We start from the raw sequence: 23767 nt of genomic DNA, 5'->3' as shown, positions 1-23767 counted from the left end.
GAATAGATGCCTGATCTATGAAGACCTAGTAGAATCAGAAGTGTTGAAAAATGCAGGCAATCCCAACTTAAGGTTCATGCCGCACTGCTTCGAGTACGTTAAGAACGAATTGGACACAGGCACAGACTTCGGTTATGAGTGTCAGACAGACTCAGATAAAAGGTCCGGAGTGGAAGAAGCTCTCGATGTCTTCATCAAGAAGGAGCTGAGTGATTATGTATCGATTGAAGAATGGATTGAAGCAGCAGCACCTGAGTACTTTGCCAATGCATGTAATCCACCAAACCCAACAAGAGTGGATAGGTACTTAACCTTGGAACCTAGTCGGTTGGAGAATGGTTATCCAATGTCTTGTGTCATCCGGGAGATGACAGAGCACTTGATCATGTGGAACCAGCAAGCTGGAGATTACAGCTTCAAATGGGATAACGACACTTGTATCCTTCTAAACTGCCGTGAGGAAAGGTACAGAGTACAGGACATCCCCGCCGATATAATGGCGAAACTCAAGTACCACAAAATACGTCTTGTGCGGATCTTCAAAATATTTGAGAAAGAAAGATTAAGTCTGATTCAGAAGGACGGCTATCCCGTCAAACAAGCTATCAAAGAGATTATTCACATGATTAGCAAAGTACAAGAGGCACACGAGAAACACTCGAAACGCTTCGCTCCAAAGGTAACTAGTACCCCAGAAATTCCATGTTTGAGCTGGATGGAAGATGAACTCTTGAATGATTGGCCAGAGCCTGCCATCCCTGCCTTGCAAGTAGCCCATGCTCCTCCGACGCCACCTTGGTCACCAATCCAGAAGAAGTCCAAACCAGATGAAACTGGAGGTTGGTACTCTCATTTCAACTCACCTTTGATGCAACTATCTAATTATCTGTATGAAACCTTTATTGAAGATGAAGAAGCGGAGTTTGTGATCCCAGTAAAAAAACCTCAAATGCAACTGACTCAATTTATTAATACACACTATATAAATAAATCCCCATCTGCTGCTATAACATCAAAAATATACTTTCCAGATGCGGAAGCCGGAGCTTGTGGAGACGCTCATCAGACTCATCTTAAGACTGCCAGTCTTTCTCCTGAGGAGGCTCTTAAGATATTTAACCAAGCACTCGCCAACGTACGAGTCTCTTGCAGATCTTGGATCGATCAGTCAGTCAAAACATACCTTGAGATCCAGGAAGCGGAAAATTGTGAAGATCCCGCCGCGGTCGCCATCATTAGAGCCCGTACCGATGAATGGCGAGAGCTGAGTGCCATGGACGCAGACCTTGTGAAGCACTTGGGATTTCAGTGGCTTGAGCTGAAAGAAAAACTCGTGTTATAAATGGCGGCAATTCAGTACTTGGATCCGGGGGACCCCGGGTATCAGGATATGGGCATTCCGGATGTGGAAGAATTTGATGAACAACAATTAGTTTTAGAAGAAGCACTTGATATGTTAGAAATTAATGAACCTAATGTTATTCAAATGCCTGATGTGGATGATCTTATTATGCGACGTTCTTTGTTACTAGTTCTTATTGACGATTACATTTATGAAAGTCCGGAGTTTGATAGACTTATTGCGATATATGGTTTTGCTGACATTGATGAATTGTTTTATCGTTTGCGAGAAATTAATATCTTGCTCAATGTGTATTCTAATGAAGAATGAATTGTATATATGAGATGAATAAATGTGTGTTATGTTCAAATTATACTTGTTCATACAAAAAAAAAGAAAAGAAGAGAAAAAGTACCGAGTATTGAACCCTTCGGGGTTTAATACTTGGTACTTTTTTTTTTAACAAAAATTTTTTTTTGGCGGGAAAAACCGGTCCGCTGTATATAACGGTACTTAATAAAAATTACGGATGAGAGATACACTCGTCTCTGGACTTTAGCTTTAGGTCGTATGCCAGCGGTAAATTGGGCTACTGAGATACAATGAAAACTTGATGAAAATGAAGTTGGCTTACTGGTTAGAATTATGGTAAGAACCCAAAAGTTACATTCTGTACTTAAATATTTAAAACCGATTGTATCCTGACCTTTCTACAGCGTTCGTACGCCTATGTCGGGTTCTAATTAGTAATAGTACGAATTTTCCGTAATTCGCGCATGCGCACTAACGGTTTCCTGTCAGACCAAAACATCACCAAATGTCAAAGAAAAGGTAAAAAAGATGACTTTTTCGGCCACGAACAGCCACCCGTAAGTATGAATGATCGTTATTGGATATGCATCAATTTATAAAAGACCTGTTGCGTAAGTTTGCTCGATGTTTCTCGTTTCAGTTTATCTTATCGCATTTTGATTTGCTTGCATGCATTTCCGCAATCCATGCCTACAAGGCTATGTTCGCATTTCGATCGTTCTGCTGGTCCCGATCTATGATCTTTAGATTGTACCATTGACAACTATAAATACCAAGGGCATATTTTAAATATCAGTAGTGCAACTTTTCCCCATTTAAATTACGCAAATAACTTCATGAACTGTATTTTTATGGAAATTAATCTACCACGTATAAACTCTAAATCTAGCCCCCATTGTTCTTTCAGATAAAGTGGGAATCCAGACTGATCTTGAAGAGCATGTGTCAAGGTCAATGGTGAAGGCATTTCTCAAAGATATACTGATAGAGGCAGATGAAGACAGTGATGATACAGATACTGACAGTGACTTTTTGGTTTTGGATTTCTGTGAATGACGATTATGTATGATTTGTATGACATTCTGTATGTTGTATGTGATCTTATGTACAAACCCAGCATTTTTATGCAATATTTGCATTGTTGTTCACTTCAAATCTCCTAAAAAAAAACTGTACCCAAAAGTGCTCAGAATTCAGGAAATTGCATGCTTGTTTTAAAAAGAAATTCGGGGGGGGGGGGGGCATGCCCCCCTAGAAAGCCTGTTACAAATTCAAAAAGGGCTGTTCAAGTCGAACATTTTGAGAACCCTGCTAAGTCTGATTGCGAACCTTAATCAAAGTGATTTATTTGTTTAAATCAATATTTTAAGTGTTTTTTACCTTAAATACGCATTCCGCAGCCAAAACTTTCTGTATGTAAGAAGACATTTATATTTTGACTTTTGAAGAAATAATATATATACACTTTCCCTAAGCTCTGTATTTTATCTTTACAATAAAATGTTATTTCTTAATACTTAAGTGTTGCAAATAGCTATTAATATTACATGCCAGTTTTCTGGAAAGATAATGATGAACGGCGAGAATTCGGCTCAAATTATTCTACTTTTTATAGGTTCTCTGGTTGGTTAATTCAAATACCATTACATTCATTTTATTCTCATTTGTAAATAGTTTTATTGAAAATGTTCTGTGTTTGTCAGCCGACATGACAGACAAACAAAATGAATTGGCATGTTTAAAGAAATATGTTTTCTTCATCTAAGACAGAATGTTTCGAGCATGTTGCTTGACAAAGGCATCCACATACAATAGCTTCAGCAAGCAGACCACTGAAGGATTGATATCAGTAAAACAGTTTATGCGAATATGGAGGGAGTAACTACCACAAATCAAGATACCAAAGGTTTGTATGTTTTCAAACCACATCAGATATCTAGGAATTGTGTTGTTTGGAATAGTATGTATCTGATCTGTATAATGAGTCTCAGTAACCACTTCAGGTGATATGTTTATCAACTGTTTATATTATGTAAAATGCAAATAAGCTGAACAATTTATGTAAAGTTGTTTTCTGAAGGGTATTTAAGAATCTTTTTACTTCAGTTATCTGTTATGTCAGTCTGTTAGGGTTTAAGGCATTGGCCTTTTATAATTGTTCCTAGTGTCTTAAGGCTACAAATTATTCAGGTGTTTATTTGATATTTAATGTGCCTATTAATTACTATTTACATTATTTCGACAACAAGATTCACAGTCTGTGACACATGTGTCAAAGATGCCAAGAGAAACGGCAAAAACCCAACCTGAGAAAAGACTTCTGTATGAACACAGTATGTTTAGTTTCGAGCAAAAGGAGTACCATAAACACATCCATAAGGCAAAGGCAAACCCCGACAAGTAATTATCCATCATCCTAGATGGTATGGATCAGGACAAGACCTCTGTACCACACCTTTCAACAACTCCAAAATCAATGTCGGTCTTGTACATTGTTAAGATGAATCTAATGGGTGCTATTGCCCATGGTATTGGTGCTTATGGATTCTTTGATCTTTTTCTTTGGGCACATGGGAGTAATTACACGATCTGTGTTGGTACATTTCTTGTCCATGCTGACCAGCCTCCCAGCAACACTGTATCTACAACTAGACAATAATTGCCCGGGGTCTAACAAAAACAGGTGAATATATTATTCAGTTACCTGTGCATATGTAATTATGTATTCGGCAGAGTGTCAACATGGAGCACAGCATGAAATACATACAAAGCATGCTTCAAGATATACATGTATCATTCGTAAAAATGACATGATTTTGCAACCAACAAAGGACATGAATCAATTGAATTTCCATAACCTGTAAACCCGTACCTTTAGGTTATTTTAGATGAAAGAACTTTCAAAAAATAACACAAAAATTAACCCAATTAAAATATTTATTGCAAGCTAAAAAAGAGTGCATCTTTTATACTTCTATGACCGTGAACTAAATATCATCTACAGGAAGTTATTGTTTTACCTCAATATAAAACACTTTAATAGAAAAGTTACACCCAAGTGCATATTCTATTTTAACCATGCTACGAGTCACATGTGTCAAGTTTGTAAATTAATGTTATCTTTAAAACCTTCTTTGGCTGACTCTACTAAGCTTTCAGTGTTTCGATTTTATGAAAAATTTGCAGATTCATGTTATCTTGAAAACGACCTTGGCTGGCATATTAGGAAAATAATTTTCCCCACCTCAGATCAGTAGATTCAATAATTTAGCCATGCTAGAAATTCTTATCTTGCCCACGGGCGAAGATAAAATGCTCGTATGGAACTACTTTTTAATGGTCATCACATTGTAATTACCTCCCTTGTTGAAGACTGTCGTCTGTAGCTTCATGGAAATCTTGTCTTCGCGCAATATTTAGAACGCTATAGAGTATTTCTCGCTTCAAATGCAACCATAAAACAGTTTTCACGCACCTTTCAAGAAATAATGCTTCACTCTCCTTAGAACTATTTAAAGACCGATTTGACTATTAACATAATCAGAATCATTGCGCGCACATCCATGACTTCCACGAAATATCGCATATCCATACGCAGTTATTTTCACTAAGCACAAAAGAGTTCCAGCAAAAAATACATTTTTACTTAATTTTGTTTAACTTAACTGAGGTGGGAGAAAAAGCATCTACCATAGCCGCTCGTGTAAGATAGGTTCATCCCGACCCTCGCGCAGGGTGTTTTGCGTAACATCGTTTCCGCAAAACACCTTTCTTCCGCAAAACACCCTACACTCGGGTAAGAATGAACCTATCTGACACTCTCACACGAGTTCAGCGCAATATTGTACAACACTCGCCCTCATAATTGTGATATTAGAAGAACAACGAGTAATACTTGCGTTTTATGCTGATGTCCGTTCTTTTGATCTTGCTCGGAAGTGTCATTGCCTCTTGTATAATATCAGATAAGACCATTGCGAATGCGAGTTAATTTAAGAGCTAACACAGCAGATGGTACAAGCGCATTTTGAAGTGTATGTATGAAAAGATCTGTTCTTAACTACGACACAAAAAAAAATCTCTTTTAATCTTTACTTTAATGAAATTACCTTTCACGGAACTGAACGATATGAAAAAGTTAATTTGTTAAGTCAACTCTATTATAAAGCTGCACTCTCACACTTATCGGTATACAGTTCTTAAAACTTTTTTATTTCTCGTCTCAGAAAGAGCAAAATGTTGCGTAAAATATCGGCAAACTAGTAATAAAAGATTGCTGACAAAATATCATATTGCAGATTTTCACATTTCTGTTCGAAAAATAATGGCTAAAACCGTTACTAACAGTTTAGGAAAAATACAATCTGTCTGAACCCTCAAATATAATAGTAAAAACAAGAGCTGTTACAGAAACAGCGTGCTCGACTATTCTGTCGCTTTTTAGTATAAGGATTGAAAAGTTTTAGTAATGGATCACTGTAAGATTAGATTTCATTTGGTTACATGGAAAATTTTAACAATTATGTTTGGTGGTTTACCTCTTGCGTTTTATCTTTATTAAGGATTGTTACATTAACGATTTTAGACTCAGACTCAGCTGAGAATACTTTATGTCGATGATGCAAGCGGTATTTTTCCATGATTATGTCAGCTGGTGCTCGCACGTGCCGTTACATCACTGACAGACGGAAATGGACCCGACAGTTATATTGTTTACATGTTTTCAATTACATTATTGATACTGATATCGTGCATTTCGTAAAACATAATTTACATGCTGATCATATACTGAATAATTTATCATTGAGAACTCTTTAACGAAAATACCTTAGCAATGAACTAGAAAGTCGATATAGTATAACGTTGTTATTCTTTTAGGGTTTCTTAAAAAAAGACCCTCATGGACAGAGGCTGCCTCGTACGTGAAAATTGAGAGCTTCTTTTCGGAGAGATGAGAGGGTGTTGGGTTGAAAAAAATTCAACTCAACACCGGGCAAAGTGGTAAGAAGTTGCCACATTTGTACGTTTGATAGTTGAATCAGACTATAAACCTTATTTGTACATGTGTTTTTATTGTTATTTCTTGTTGAGACAGCATGACACGAAGGATAACTGTTCATAAGGTTTATATTTTGCATGCGGTATTCAACACAGTTTTCAACAATTTTATTATAAGTAACAGTTACGTAACATGGCCATGCGGAGCTGTATAACTGCCTCATAATTGTTCCACTAAAACATACTGTACTAATTTAAAATATACATGTATCAACTTGTTATTGAATGGGCAAATGAATGAAAATTATTCTTAAAAAGTTATTTATTAAAACGTTTAAAAGAATGCTAATAAGATATATTGAAACAATTACCAGTGGACATTCAACTTGGTAAGATTAACTCAAGTTAAAATAATTGAAAGTAAAACACATCATGTTGTTATATTTCAGTTTATATTTCAGTGAATTTACAGGGCCACGTTCTTCGGAACAATGCAGAAAAAAAAATGTCAGATGATTTAATTGTTGGATATGTTTGTGTATTTTACTCCGCTTTGTGTGTACATACTGTTCAGGCTAAGCCTTTTCATTTGCCTTACAAAGGGCTCAACAAATCAACGAGCTACTTGGCAAAGCTCGAAACTGTGTTATAGTTAACAGTGTTGTGTAAACGTCATTACTGTTGTTGTTTTTTTAAACCTAACTCCTCTTGCATTTAAATGGGTACATTTACGATCTACTGTGTCTCAGTGGAACTTGGTTTATTTAATCATAAACCACATAAGAAAATATTTCAAGTTTAAAGGGTAACACTGATGTCGTTCATGAACAATGGGGACCAGTATTAAAAGCTACGATTGTCTGTCTATTCGCTTCAGTTTTGTCATCATTGCTAGAAAAAAACTTTCTATAATTCGAACTTTCTGTGTGATTTACATTTGGACATTTTGTGGAAATTTAATCTAAAAGTGTTTGTAGCACAATGACCCCCGTCAATAATAATTCAACTTTGGTACGGTCACCATTCTCCTCTTTAGCAACTAAGTGATTACAATGTCATATTTTTACTGGAGCTTCATTACCGTACCGGCAGGTGTCGATTAGATATTCTGAGAATAGATGGAACAGTTAATCGCTTTAGAATATGCTAAGAATGGCCCTAATTATCAAAGGATATGCGTTTTTCTAAACTCATTCGTTACTTTGTACCATCAAGATATCGATCGGCTAAGGTCTACCGCTAATGGCTATTTTTCTTACAGTCCAGAAATAAGTTTGATAATCTTCTTTACTAAAATCCTATTTAAGGGGATTGGTCTCGTTAGTTGTACGTTATTGAAACTATTGATTGACAAGCTACTTTTTGTGGCGATAGCCAGTAAAGCACTTCGATTGTGATGTGAATGTATCGCATGGTATCGTTTAACTTTTAAAGGGTAGTTAGTAAATACTTCTGCAATTGGGGTTAATTGTGAAGTATTAAACACTCCGCAGCTTCAAAGTGGAAGAAAGAAATTAAGTTAGTTTAGAGTCAGCGTCTATCTCTAGTTAGGAGTGAGGGTTTTATTAGGCAAAGTAGTTAAAATCTGAAATTGCAATGGGTTGAAATCTTAGGACCGGGTTTTGGCAGTCTGCCAGGTTAAGATCTGAGAGACAGCTTTGCTCCCGCTAAATAGAAAAAATAAATTTGCAAATAAATATAGCTTACAATAAAACTTGTATCAGCGGACATCGTTGTTGTGACTTTTACAAGTAAACGATTGAACGGCTTAGTTATACGACGCGAATTGGAGTGAGTGTGCTACATCTTGTTAAGATTTAGTAAGTGCTTTTATAGTGTTCTAAATATTTCCATCTAATTAAATTATATGGTTTTTCAACAGATACCAGGATCAGTAATGATCTCATGACATTATTCTGAATTCTAGGTATTAAAATTTTAACACGAGTTATTTTGAATTTGTTTCGTAGTGTTGCTAGTAAATAAATGTTGTTAGAATATAAAATAGGTATGTTTATCAAGAATTGATACCGGTACCGCCTTGGAACGGTCAGTAAAATGTTAATTCACTGGGGGTTTAAACCAGTTTATGTGCACAAACCTCACTCTTATCCCAACAATCCTTAATAAAGATAAAACGCAAGAGGTAAATCTTATCAAAGTATGCATTAACTTGAGGAAAATAATAAATAAAACAAATAATAATAAACGTAAAGGTAAACCCCAAGTCCTTCTATGATTAGAGATCCCAACTCTATCTTCAGACGGAGGGAAACAATTCATAGCACATAATGCAAAAACTATTTACGATGCAGTCAATGTAAGAAACTATAAGTATCCCACACAGTCTACCTTATAAAATGAAAGGTTTAAAACTGTATGATCATAGAGTTTCATAATACAAAGCATCATTGTACTAAAACTAAAATAGAAAATATTATTAAAAACAAATGCGACATATTTGCTAATCTTTCCATCCAAATGATTTTAAAATGTAAAATATTTGAAGAAATATTTGAAGAAAATGAAGTCACATCCCAAATCACTCCGAGTCAGCCAAAACGTGTTCGCAAAAAAAGGTTTTAAAGATAACATGAATTAGCAATATCTTCATAAAAAATCAAAGCAATGAAAGTTTTGTTATGAAAGGATGCTATAATTATATTTTGTTTCAGGTATTCATCTTCAAAAAATAGAAGGCAAGTGCTCTTCAAATTTTGCCTTTATACCCAAGGATTAAATATAATCCAAGTAATTCATTAAGTCTATCTACCCAATTACCTGCTGGAAACATTTTAAATTTAAGGTAATGGTGAATTTGCACATTCTATAGAGCACAATAAGGTGGCCGGAGCAGGTTAAAGGTCCTTTCTCTGTGGAACTCTAATTGTCAATGCAGGCGCCAATGAAACAAATACTACAAGAATATAATGATACAGTAATAAATTGCAAACGAAAGATTCTAGTCGGAGCATCAGTATCAGCGCCTTAAAGGTACAATACAAACATTCGTTTTCTCTTATCTGTCATCTCATCCCCTTTGTACGTTCTATATAAGTCATGTGTTCTTAATGAGAAAGTCCTCGGCATGCAAACAGGTGAACGATTTGTTTTTAATTTGTGAATGAGAATAACGCATTTTAACGGATACTGGTATTGACTAGGTGAACAGGATTATGATATTTGAAGTTAAATGGTAGAGCTCTGATACATTCTAAAAGAGTAAACTCGATTGTGCAGTATAGGAAAAAGAATGAACATGGTAAATTAAACTAAACTAATATGTAATTAGTGTATGTAACATATAAACGGGATAAAATATTCGATAATAGTCATACATAGTACATGTGGAAGTAGCCCAGAAGCAGTAAGTCTGTGTTGTTCTAGGTGTACAAAGAAAACAAAGAAGAAATGCATGTAGTCCAACAGGATATTGCTCTCAAACAAAAACCATATGAGGAGACGCCCACTCAACAGTAACTGGTGTACTGACATTCAATAACGTTAAACTTAATCAGCTATGCTCTAATGAAACCAATCTAAAGAATTGTACAGCAGCAGTCGTCGCCGGTGTCTGTGCTACGCTGTTGTCCAGTGGCTGGTTGGTTGTACGTAGTGGCTGGCCATTGCTGAGGTGCCGCACTACCGGCCGCGATTCTTGCTAGGCGACCTGCGAACGCTTTCATCGGTGTGGTCCAGTAGTTTAAAATCCATAGATGCCTGTATGCCATGATCTTCGAGACTGCGCGCTGTTGTCCACCTATAAGGATACTGTTTGTCACCAATAGATCGTGGCGGACCGCACTGATCTCGAAAAATGCGTTGTAACTGTCCCCACACATGGCATCGTCCTAAAGTACACAACACATTTTTAAACACGAATAATGCACTTCCTTAATATTACTTTTTCCCTGTTTGATTTCAAAGTCATTAACATACAAATTCTTTTAAAACTGACACATGCATACATCTAAAGAAGAAAGGATACTTGAGGTGGACTTCAATGCTTCAAATAGGCACGCATTATCATTACCAATCACACACAACTTACTTACCTGTATTATCACCTTGCCGTTGAGCTCATCGGGTGAAAGGAGAAAGCAAAGAGACACGAGGGCATCCGTCTCCGCCTCCGTCAACATGTAATATCGTTTATAGTTCCTAAAGACAAACGTCATCATCTTCATATTGGTCTTATTCAATATTGATAGTATTGCTTAAAGACCAAGCTTAAATTTGTAACTGTCAAACTCATCGAATCACTTATTATCATCATTAACTCGATCAATATCATCAACTTAATCACCGACTCAATACGCATGGGTACCTTACGATGGCTTACCTTAGCTTGGTTAGGTTTGCTGTAGCGCTCATGTCGAGAATGACACAGATACAGTCAAGATAGTACATGAGGCTCGCTTTAGGGTCATCGGGGATCGTCACCGTCCTCCCAAATTCCTTCACACCAACTTCAGTACGTCCCAGTAATGCTGCCATCTTTCTGAATAAGTATTACAAATGTATTCAGCATTCTTCAAAGGGCTCTTCACCGTGTTAGTTGTTGGTAGCTAAACGTATTTGTTCTTCAAAGAGCAACATCATCTGCCCATATATAGCCTTATCTTTTTTTATCAGTTAAGACAAGAAACCAGGCTGATTGCTGTGATAATTTAACCTTAAAGCGTTTTGAGCGACAGTATCAAATGGTTTCTCTCAATCAATTAATGCACCATTGAGCATATTGATACAGTACCATGTTAAAAAGGCACCATGTAATGCTGCATCATGTAATGCTGCACCATGTTTGATAAAAAGAAAATTTAAAAATAAGCTCTTTACCATATGTAAATTGTCTGCACCTTATGTAATATTTTTTTATGCCATGCACCATTTGTAAAACGATTCTGCACCATGTATACACTTTAAAAACCAAAAAATCGGAATTGGTGATATGGTGTATTTTTACACGTTGTGTATTACAAGTTAAGAGGAGGGGCCGTAAACTTGACTCAGCTTGTCCGTACATATATCCGTCTGTTTGTAGACCTAATCTTGTGCAAACTGTATCTCCTAAATCCACGGCCATATTAGCATGGAACAGATGTATTTGGTATTAAGAAAACTTCGTCTTATTGTCCATGTATGCATGGTCGTTCTCGAATAATCTAATGTTCATAAAATTACGCGCGCTTCAGGTTTGAATGAATCTGCACAGGAATAGATCATAATAATACTGATAATACATGTCGATGGTAGTGTTGGTCGAAGTACCTTTCAAAAGTTATTGATTTTTATTACATATTAGATTCTTATGCGTACTTTATCTACAAAAACTCCTCTTCGGATCTAGATGAAACTAAAAAATAGTGAATGACGTTTCTTATCCTATGCCAAAGTCGTATCCGGTTGTGAATTTTCTAATAATGATTTTTTTTTAATATTCCAAAATCAGTTAATAATCCAGTCTTTTTATTCTTCTTCTCGCTATTGGTTATATTCCTTCTTTTCGGAAAGTAAGGTGTGTTGTTTTTGTCAGTTTACTTATTCTTCGTCCATTTTTTGTCGGAAGCAGATGTCGTAGACTTCTGGAGAAAACTTATTGAAACTTCAAAGAGAGGGTAAAGATGACAATGCGGACTATATGACACGTTCTATGTCAGCTTCGTGCAAGCCATAACTTGAATATTATCATAAGCCGACAAAGTGTAATAATTATAATTCTTCGCCTAAATGTTACAAAGTAAACTACCCTTGTACGTTGAATGTTCTTAAAATACGTTTGTACAATGTCTAACGTGGAATTACGCATATGGAATAAAACTTTGAAATTGATAGTTGATTAGAAAGCAGAAATTTTATCTTTTGATAATAGTGCTATACTGCTTATCCCTAATGCAATTGAATTTTTCTTCTCAGACGTTTTTTTTTTCAAAACATGAATTAAAAAACTACAGGAAACTGTTGAATGCCACTTTGAAAATTGGTATATGTTTACATTCATTTATACACATGGCATGCATTTTAACTATTAGGCACTTTAGTGAACGTTATGACCCCTTTTACCTTAAATGTCTCAAATTCATGTAAGCAAAATATGAATTGGAATCTAGTTTAGATAATTGAATAGATATGTATGTTAAGGTTTGCGCCGTGCAGTAATTGTTCCTTTTGGACACATTTTGTTGATTTTATTCTCCCGGAAACATTTGAGTACGATTGCGGCGCTTTGAATACAAAACTTCTTGTTCTTATTTTTCAACCAGTATATGTCCGAATTGAATAAAACTTTGATAATAGATTTATGGCAATATACAGTTTTGCACCTTGACAGAAGTTGAACTCTATAGAGGCAAAAATGTTTAAAGTTGACTCCCCTTTCAATGGCAATATGTGTCAAGGGCATGTTCAAAAACTATTGAAAGGAAATAATTAATCTTTGAAGATGTATAAATGACAATGTGAGTCTGTTACCACCACACTAATTCATTATATCCCCACAAACGAAGTTTGAGGGGGTATATAGGAGTGAGCTTGTCGGTCGGTCTGTCGGTTTTCATGGTTTCCGGACGATAACTCATGAAAGGCTAAACAGATTTGAAAATTTTTTGGTACACAGGTGTAACATCAGAAGATACAGGTCAAGTTCGATATTGGGGCTGGTTGGGCAAAGGTCAAGGTCACTGTTACTAAAAATAGAAAAACGGTTTCCGGACGATAACTCATGAAAGGCTTGACAGATTTGAAAAAAAAATTGGTACACAGGTGTAACATCAGAAGATACAGGTCAAGTTCGATATTGGGGCTGGTTGGGCCAAGGTCAAGGTCACTGTTACTAAAAATAGAAAAACGGTTTCCGGACGATAACTCATGAAAGGCTTGACAGATTTGAAAAAAAAATTGGTACACAGGTGTAACATCAGAAGATACAGGTCAAGTTCGATATTGGGGCTGGTTGGGCCAAGGTCAAGGTCACTGTTACTAAAAATAGAAAAACGGTTTCCGGACGATAACTCATGAAAGGCTTGACAGATTTAAAAAAAAATTGGTACACAGTTGTAACATCAGAAGATACAGGTCAAGTTCGATATTGGGGCTGGTGGGGCCAAGGTCAAGGTCACTGTTACTAAAAATAGAAAAACGGTTTCCGGACGATAACTCATAAAAGACTTGACAGATTTGGACAATTTTTGGTACACAAGTGTAACATCAGAAGATACAGTTTGGTACACAGGTGTAACATCAGAAGATATAGGTCAAGTTCGATATTGGGGCTGGTGGGGCCAAGGTCAAGGTCACCGTTACTAATAATAGAAAAACGGTTTCCGGACGATAAATCATGAAAGGCTTGACAGATTTGAACAGTTTTTGGTACACAGGTGTAACATCAGAAGATACAGGTCAAGTTCAATATTGGGGCTGGTGGGGCCAAGGTCAAGGTCACTGTAACTAAAAATAGAAAAACAGTTTCCGGACGATAACTCACGAAAGGCTAGACAGATTTGAACACTTTTTGGTACACAAGTGTAACATCAGAAGATACAGTTTGGTACACAGGTGTAACATCAGAAGATATAGGTCAAGTTCGATATTGGGGCTGGTGGGGCCAAGGTCAAGGTCACCGTTACTTATAATAGAAAAACGGTTTCCGGACGATAAATCATGATAGGCTTGACAGATTTGAACAATTTTTGGTACACAGGTGTAACATCAGAAGATACAGGTCAAGTTCGATATTGGGGCTGGTGGGGCCAAGGTCAAGGTCACTGTTACTAAAAATAGAAAAAACGGTTTCCGGACGATAACTCATGAAAGACTAGACAGATTTGAACAATTTTTGGTACACAGGTGTAACATCAGAAGATACAGGTCAAGTTCGATATTGGGGCTGGTGGGGCCAAAGTAAAGGTCACTGTTACTAAAAATAGAAAAACGGTTTCTAGACGATAAATCATGAAAGGCTTGACAGATTTGAACAATTTTTGGTACACAGGTGTAACATCAGAAGATACAGGGCAAGTTCGATATGGGGCTGGTGGGGCCAAGGTCAAGGTCACTGTTACTAAAAATAGAAAAACGGTTTACGGACGACAACTCATGAAATGCTAGGCAAATTTGAACAATTTTTGGTACACAGGTGTAACATCAGAAGATACAGGTCAAGTTCGATATTGGGGCCAAGGTCACTGTTACTGAAAATAGAAAAACGGTTTCCGGACGATAACTCATGAAAGGCTAGTTTTTCTTGTCAGCAGTGTAACTTCTTAATTACCCAACAGATTTAAATAAAACAATACATGCATGATAAAAGAAGATGCAGTGTGCAGTAACCTTGGAGTTATGGCCTCTTTTCAAAGAAATGGATTGCCATTCCTGTGTCCAGGCGGCATTTGGGGGTATTCGTCACTCCTGTGACAGCTCTAGTTACTCTTGGTCAAATTGTTGCTGATTTAAAAACCTCAGAATTGCTTAAAAAAAGTTATACCAAGGCAATACGTTCAAAATTTATGAACGAATTGGACGAATTACCTACAATTACCCCCCCCCCCCCCAACACCCTACATGATCAATATGGTTACGAAGGTAGTGTTGATGCTGATTTATGTGGATGATTTTGCTGCTACTGCTTCTGCTATTGCGCTTTCCATCTTCACAATTGAAAATATCCAAAATCAAATCCCGAATATTTTGGTTCATATTTAACAGATGGTTCAGAATAATTTTACATCTAGTGCATTGCACATAAAGGTTAACAGATGATGCATAGTTTTTACACGGCTGACTATTTTCAAATAGTTCACATATTCTGCAGTTTTATGACATTCAAATGATTAAGCGTTTTAAATATGGCGCAGATTGTTTTATATGGTAACGTTACACACATCGAAGTTACAAATAGAAAGTCATTTAGACCAAAACAATGTTTACCGGCAATATAACATCATCTATATTAAATTTCCTGTATAAATCGCCTATGTTAACCTTGCTGTACATAATTATTTAATGATTTAAGCGACGTACATGATAGGTTTATGCACAACGCAAAAATGAAAACTTCCTGATACGTGATTTAACCTTAAATATTCGATAGCCGATAACCTATACCATATATCTGTGTATTTCAAGAGTATTAGCAAATACTTCATTTAATCTTATATGATTATAAAATTTCGATTTATCACATGAGGAAATGTTTTTGTTTTATATATTGTGAGATATTCAGTTGTGCATGTATGTGAAATTTTAATGATGATTTTAAATTACATTCTGATTCCTATCTGCTGTGTCTTTAATTATGTATTCACAAAAGAGTCAGTCAATATGAAAACCCGTTATATTGAGTAAAATTTCTTAAAACACAGTTACATCGAAAAGCACACTATATGTAAGAGTATTCATTGCCCATTCCTGAACGTTTAAAAGAAACTGTTGTTTATTTAACCCAATACACTTTTGATTGTTCGTGAATGTCCTTGTTCCAACATGGAACATTGCCTTACAACGTGACATCATCAATGGTTGAAACACGCAAGTACAACATCATAAACTTTAACATATAGGTATACGTATAAAGTGTTTACAAGCGTCAAGAAATCTTTGCGGGACTATACTCGCTTGTCTTCGGAAAAACTTGGACAATTCCACGGAATTTCATTATCTAGGATACAGAACACTAAAAATTTCTTATATACAGTGTATGTAGGAAAAAATTGAACGGTGTCCAAAATGTAATCGATAAAATAACGTTTTCCAGCGAAGAAGTACAAACAATGCGATAAAAAACGAAAACAACACAGGTACAGCAGGGCTAATGAATGTACAGCAGGTTAAATGAATCACAAACCATTCAGCTTCAATATCAACAAGAAATATAGCCAACGGACTAATAATTAATGTCAATCATACGTAGGTATCCGGTCTGAATAGAGAGAATCTGACCAGAGTGTACGAATGTAAGCCGGTTACGAGGCTTCCCAGGTAACCTCGATCAAAGATTGCCCAAGGGATGGATTTTACGGCCCAGACAGGAAACACATGATTGTATTGTTTCTTGCATACCTGAATTTTACAGTTTCTTGAGAAAAAAACAGACGTAGAAAATGCATTTTTCTACATTTCACTGTGAAACTCACGTGTTGACGATTATTCATTTTTATTTTAAAGACTTGCATACATATATTTTAATTGCGCTGAATTGAAATGATAATATGAACGTTTCAAATAAGAATAATGATAATAAGTAGCGCGTAGTAGAGCGTGTCTCATCTGGCAAGAGTGTTGCTAGATTGGATTTTCCATCATGGCTAAATTCACCGAAAATGCCTGGTGTGCACGAAATAGAATATCCATGTATAACTAAACTCTTTAAAAAAATTAAACTGATTTATGATTGATTAAAATATGTTTTGGGTGAATTCTATTCTAAATTTCAATATAATTATATACACTACAATTATACAGTACAATTATTACAGGTTTTCTCAGAGACTGGCTCATTAATACTGTTCATACGATTCCGATATGTGATGCACAAACGGGTTCAGTATAACCAAAATGCATTATGAACATTTTAGTTATAAATCGATTTAATTTGACGTTTAAAAGAAAACGATGTTTCAACAAAACTATTTCTATTTGGATTTAGTTGACAAAAGAAAATGTTAATTAATATTATCAAATAATAAAACAAGTGAATGGTTAATATCGATTAAAATCTAATGTGTTTACCTTAGTTATGTGCTGTCTTGTCCCAAATGAAATAAATAAAAAAATGTTAAAGACAAAGTTAAATATTGTGACTATATGCATGTATTTACCATTAAAAACTCCTTACAGTTTCCACACCTTCCTCTTTCGGTTTTATCTTACCGCCTCAGTTATTATCAGTAAACTAGATTTCAGCACAATCACACGAATAATAAGTCTACCCCTCGCTCAGGGCCTTGACACACCCAGATAGAGCCAAAGCCTGCCGACGGCATGCACCACTAGACATCCGTCTAAATCACTCCTGCTAAAAGATCCAATACAAATATTGAATACTATCTAAACTGTAGTCGGGTCATTTTTAAACGTTGAAAACTGACCAATGTTATAGATGCTATTTATTCATTTTTTGGATTTAAGTTAATAACATTTAGTGTAATTTTGACTCAATCTGACCATACCAAGTCAAGAGCCATAACTCTGCTGAAACTAGTCAGATAATTAAATATCTATTGATAAAGTATATTTATTACATGTCGATAATATTTTCTGTAAACTTATTTTAAATCAAGAAGTAGCGCTGTTTAGCTTTGCTGTTTCATTAAAGCTACACATCAGATATTTTGCTCTAAACTGGCTTCATAGTTGCCAACCATGGTCTTGTTGGCACTAAGTAGGCTTAATTAGAACTGCACATGGGTTTGACTCTAGATGGGCACAGCTGCCAAACAGAAAAGGCTTTGCTAGTGCTGCACATGAGTTTGTTTTGGTTTTAATGGCAGTCAAAAGTGGTCTACCTGGCACTAAGTAAACTTAATTGGAGCTGCTTATGTGTGGAGTTGATCTCTGTCTGGGCTGTATAACAGATTATCATGATATCAAGTAGGCTTTATAAGACCTTAATAAGAGCAGCACATGGGTTTGCTGGCCCAGAAATGGGATTTTGGCTGACAAGGGTAGTTTATTTAACACGGATAATGCTTCAATAGAATTGTCCATGGGCTTTTACTGCTCCAAATGGTTGCCGAAATGTGATTTATTAGGCACTGGAAATACAGATGAGTTTGTTTTGCTAAAAGTGTGCTTGAATGGGCTTCATTGTTGGCAGATTTCACAAAAAAAAGGCTTCATTGTTGGCAGATTTCACAAAAAAGGCAATTATGTGGCCCATTTTCTTTCATTTATTATTTTTGCATGTCAACGTCATTTATACAGCAATTGCCTTTCCTAACCCAATAAGACCACCTTATAGAAGTGATTTGTATTAAAATAATGAAAATATTGTGTTAAATAAGGTAAAAAAATGTAAAAATATGCCGATATTTAGGACAAAAAAGACAGAAAATCTTCCCGGTACCAATATACCACTTTTTTGAGGATGCTTTTCAGTAACATCTGGTTAGTATTTTTTTCTTGTCTGTTGAATAATGTGAGCAAGAAATGTTAATTAAAACAATAATATATCTAAAATGATTGCATTTCATTCGTAATATACCTAAATTTTCGGTAATTGCGCATGGTGATAACGTTACGGTAATCTGTCCTCCAATTGTTGTGTAACATTAGCAGACATGATCCACTGCTTACTGTTTTAAGCCTAAACACACCTTTATTAAATCACTGAAAACAAAGACTACGTGTCGGATAAAAACAGTATTGCATGTAACAAGAAATTGGTCATTCCCGATCATAATGTTTTTTAGGTCTAAAAATGTGTTAATGTTACGCAAAATCGATTCTGTCCCATTTTAGCATGACGATAGCACATTTTCTATTCGTGAATAATTTACACCGACTGAGGGTTAACATCCGGGTAGCGATTACTTTTATATTGGACTGGTTCACAGTTGACATTGAAATGATAAAAATAGTGGTGAATACCGTTGATAAAAACTTAATCCATGTTTGGCTCATTCTGTCTTTCTATGTAACGTTAACATTATGTCACGCTAGCATTAAAAAATCGTTCAAATTTGATGACTTTCCCAGAGTCAATTATTCGAACATAACAATGTCGTCTGTAAACTATCGTTTATAAGTATTCATTCATTAGGTACGTAGTTTATATTGAATTCATACCACTTTTGTGTTTGATGTCGTTATTTATTGGACAGAATTAAGAATGCAAACGTTATAAAATGGACAGAAATATAGATGATAACGTGACAAATGGACATAACTGCAAATGTGACATTGAACAGAAACCTTCTTTTTTTTATAAAACACATATTTATGTTTTGTTTTTTGTGATCCATTGTATGCTTTTGCTACAAGCTTAACTGTTTAATACTTAATCTGAATTTGATTAAGTAAACTGAATGTTTATGTTATAATTGGGACTGAAATATGTTTGCTAATGTGACAAAAGGACTCTTCCCTTAATGTTACATAGGACAGAAGCAGAGTTTTACATCAACAAGAGAGAATGCTTGAGATGAAAGTCAATATTTGTATGCTCATTTTGTGATTCTTTGTGTTTCTTATTTGACAAATCTTATTTTTGACACAAACTTGTGTTATATATTGTATCTTTACCTTATTTTAGTCACCTGAATGCTAGTGTTACATTTTGGACAGAACAATGTGTGCTACTGCATGACAATAGGACATCTCCCTTGGTGTTACTTTTGGATTCCTGTTTGACCCCCCCCCCCCCTTAGAGTATATAAAAGTTGAAGAACATTGTTTCTGTGCTTCTAAAACTGTTCAACCTAGTGACTGTTTTTCATTCAATTTCAAACTGTCCCAGATTAAATTAACTGAATGCCTATATATATATATATATATATATATATATATATATATATATAAATATATATATATATATATATATATATATATATATATATATATATATATACACAATAAAAAAATAGTTAAAGGCCTAGTTTATGTCCATTTTCATAATAAAACATTGAAAACTGCATAGAAGGTCTTATCAGATTGGAGATCTGATAAGACTATTTTCCCTGAACCCCACCCCTGGAGATCTGATAAGACCTTTTCTATTTTCCCTGAACCCCACCCCTGGACCTAGGGTGTGTGGTTACAATTGACTGTTGCATGATGACCAGTGGTATTGTGGCGCAAGTTGACGAACTAAATGTTGTTCCATGTGGAAGGAGTCTGATGAATAGATTTACAGATAATAAATTGACGTTGTATTCTTGTAGTATTTCAAACAAAACGGTTTTTTGAATGTAGCGAAACAATAAGAAGTGTTAGTAAAAGTAGTATCTAAAATGATCTGTTGCCTAAAAAATTAAATGTATGAATTTATGGCATTTACGTTCGAGTGTTTTGTTTTAGTTTGTAAGATTGTGAAGACAGCTCTGTGAATTTAATCTCTCAAATCTGCTCCCTTGGTAGAAAACATTACGTATTGTGTTAGTTTTGTGAGGCAATGAGAAAGTACCCCTAGTGGGGATCAAACCAAACCCACGACTTGTTGTGTTAGAGGCAGACATATATAACTTAGAACATTCTCATATCCCAACAGAAAGTATGTAATAATTTAATTTCTTTTTCAGAACCATACCCTTGAAGACAAGAAGATGATGTGTAAATCGTCTAAATTGTTTGACAGTTGCAATTTACTTACATTAAACATTATTTTATAAGAATTGTCTTCCGCTGTGTCGCGTTGGATTATATGCAAGGTTACTGCAGGTGGGATGGTTATTGTTACAGGTTTTAAAGTTCTGGATGTTTGTTTGCCTTTTTTTATGATAAGATCTTTTGATCAGTGTCCATGTCACTGTGTAGGCATATACAGTTCGGGGCAAAGATTTCTGATCAATCTCTTCTTATGACACTGTATTTGTACACAACCTCTGTAAATTGATTTTAATCTAATGCACCAGTCAATTGTAACCACGACCCCCCCCCCCCCCCCCCCCCCCCTCCCAGGTCCAGAGAATAGCGGGGACTTTGACTTTTAGTCCAGCAAACCCCGGGTAAAATCCCCGCCCTGCGGGGACGAACTGTTGGTAAAACCCCGGCCAAATGCCCCCCCCCCGCACCCCAGAGACTATATAAGTCAATATCTCCGCTAAATTTGACACTAAGACAAAACCACCGCACTCACACGGCCATGCGGGGCCACCTGGAAAGTAAAAACACGGCCCTTTCCCCCGGCTATCCCCAGTTTACCCCCGGACCTGGGGGGCCGTGGTTACAATTGATTGGTGCATAATTGCCTAATTGTCTTATCAGATCTCCGATCTGAGTATCCTGCTGCGCAGTATGGGATATTTTAAGATAGAAATAGACCCTTAATGGCCCTGAGCCGATAAACCTACCGGTAAACACACGAAATTGGCCCCTACTGTCAAACCAGTGTGATTAGAAGGAGATGCACAGCAGGGGATTATCATGTTAAATATTCCTTAAATTAGGCCTTAAAAGGGGGAGGGTCATTTTAAAAGGCTTAAACTAGGCCTTTAAGACACACAACAGTCTGATATTTAGTTCTATTGTTGGTTTTTCATATTGGAAGTTATTCTATCCAGATTGGTATATTTTTTTACGAGATTGTTTAATCAAACTGCTGCGGGAACAGTGTTTCCAGGATTCGTCATACAGTCTGACACCATATAAACTTAGGTCAACAGTGTATTTATAAATCAACATGAACAAAACTAGTAGGAACTATATGAGAAGCAATAGAATTATATTGTAACAACAGGTTGTTAAAATCTCAAATGAGTAAAACATTATAACAACATTTAAACTAAATGAAGAGTCAAAGAAACTATTTTCAACTGTAGAAGCTCATAAAATGTGTACGTCTGTCACACTGCATCTTCGTCAATCTTGTATGATTATTATGATTTTTATGTGATTATCAATTGACTGTGTTTATCAATCATTTATATAGTTTGTTTTATACTGTATCAAGCTCAAAGAGTCTGTGGTAGGTCTGTATTTTATTTTGTTGTGAAACATTCTGTCCAACAGCTAATGTGACATACTGCTAATGTTACTCATTCTGTCTTGTGGTAACACTAGCACATACTCGCAATTAGCAATTTATAATATATATGTTTAATATCAAAGGCAATGATAATTGCACCATACTAGAGACATTTATATCACCACAACAAAACATTTATGTTTATAGCTTATCTGATCTAATATAAAAAGAAAACCTATGTTTGCAGAAAATATTTTCTGTCTTGTTGTCCAATTTGGGTTTGTTTCAATAAATTTATTTGAGAAAAACAAAACAATCTTTAATTTTTGTCTGTACAATCTGTTTTATAGATAAATGAATCATTTAGTGCAAGACAAAATACTTCTTTGGATCAAAATATTTATAAAAAATAAGTTTTTACCGGCAATATTGTAACACTAGCACAAATGGTATGGTGATACAAAATTCTTTTTTTTATAAAAATGCATGAATAAATCATTGCAAATGTTCTAAAATATGATAGATGAGTAATTGCTGTAAAATATTATGTTAAAATCACAAATCTGCAATAAATTTTAAAAATCAATATTCACCGGGAACTTTTTGGTCACCAAAACGTGAAATCTGCCTGTTGCTATTATGTGGTCAATTTGGAACTAAGGAGGCTGAATATAGAATCTCTTTACACTAAAATGACCTCAAAATAGCAAATTTGAATATTGTGCAATTGATAGAGCCGCCGTATTGTATACTATTATGTACGTATTCTAAATACTGTTTAGACCTGGCCACAATGTTTTGGGGTTGTTTGGTACTAGAATATTACCACATTAAGTTGGAAAGGCACTGGATATAATTATACCCCCCAAAACAAAGTTTGGGGGGGGTATACTGGAATCGGGTTGTCCGTCTGTCTGTCCGTCTGTCCGTCCGTTTTTTTTTGTCCGGGATTCATCTTTGTCGTTATTGAACAAATCTTTTTCAAACTTTCAGATATTAATGGCCATGATGTAAACTTGCGCCTCTGTGAAATTGGTACGGGTCACATGACCCTGACCAGAGTTATCTCCCCTTGATGTGTTAAAGTAGGCAAAATAAGCCCTGTCCGGGATTCATCTTTGTTATTATTCAACAAATCTTTATCAAACTTTCAGAAATTAATGGCCATGTTGTAAACTTTCGCCTCTGTGAATTTGGTACAGGTCGCATGACCCTGACTGGAGTTATCTCCCCTTGATGTGTTAAAGTAGGCAAAATAAGCCCTGTCCGGGATTCATCTTTGTTATTATTCAACAAATCTTTATCAAACTTTCAGAAATTAATGGCCATGTTGTAAACTTTCGCCTCTGTGAATTTGGTACAGGTCACATGACCCTGACTGGAGTTATCTCCCCTTGTAGGCAAAATTAGCTTTGTCCGGCCTAACTTCAGGGCAAACAACCTAGACATGGAGGGGTGGGGGTATTCGTTAGCCTATGGCTTACAGTTCTAGTTTA

General features: G+C 35.7%; 1 protein-coding gene across 2 annotated transcripts; it reads right to left on the bottom strand.

The window, feature by feature from the left end:
• Positions 1-9620: 9620 nt before the first annotated feature.
• On the bottom strand, positions 9621-17541 carry LOC128234105 (uncharacterized). Of its 2 annotated transcripts, none has more exons than XM_052948116.1 (4): positions 17467-17541; positions 10995-11153; positions 10708-10813; positions 9621-10503 (listed from the first exon to the last, which is right to left on the bottom strand). In XM_052948116.1, exons 2-4 carry the CDS (start codon positions 11147-11149, stop codon positions 10192-10194), a joined length of 573 nt encoding a protein of 190 aa, XP_052804076.1. In that variant the 5' UTR covers positions 11150-11153; positions 17467-17541; the 3' UTR covers positions 9621-10191. The 2 variants fall into 2 exon arrangements, with proteins under 2 accessions (XP_052804076.1, XP_052804075.1); XM_052948115.1 differs by lacking the exon at positions 17467-17541 and adding an exon at positions 17378-17446.
• Between the last annotated feature and the right edge of the window lie 6226 nt (positions 17542-23767).

Source organism: Mya arenaria, chromosome 5 (assembly GCF_026914265.1).
Source record: "Mya arenaria isolate MELC-2E11 chromosome 5, ASM2691426v1".
Lineage (NCBI taxonomy): Eukaryota > Metazoa > Mollusca > Bivalvia > Myida > Myidae > Mya > Mya arenaria.
Note: the sequence above shows the minus strand (reverse complement) of the source record. Positions and strands in the feature narration are given on the sequence as shown.

Coding starts and splice junctions, on each gene's coding strand:
- LOC128234105 (XM_052948116.1), bottom strand. CDS start 11,149: ATGGCAGCATTACTGGGACGTACTGAAGTTGGTGTGAAGGAATTTGGG. Junction 10,814..10,994: donor GCAAACCTAACCAAGCTAAG/GTAAGCCATCGT, acceptor GTTTGTCTTTAG/GAACTATAAACGATATTACA. Junction 10,504..10,707: donor ACGGCAAGGTGATAATACAG/GTAAGTAAGTTG, acceptor TGTGTACTTTAG/GACGATGCCATGTGTGGGGA.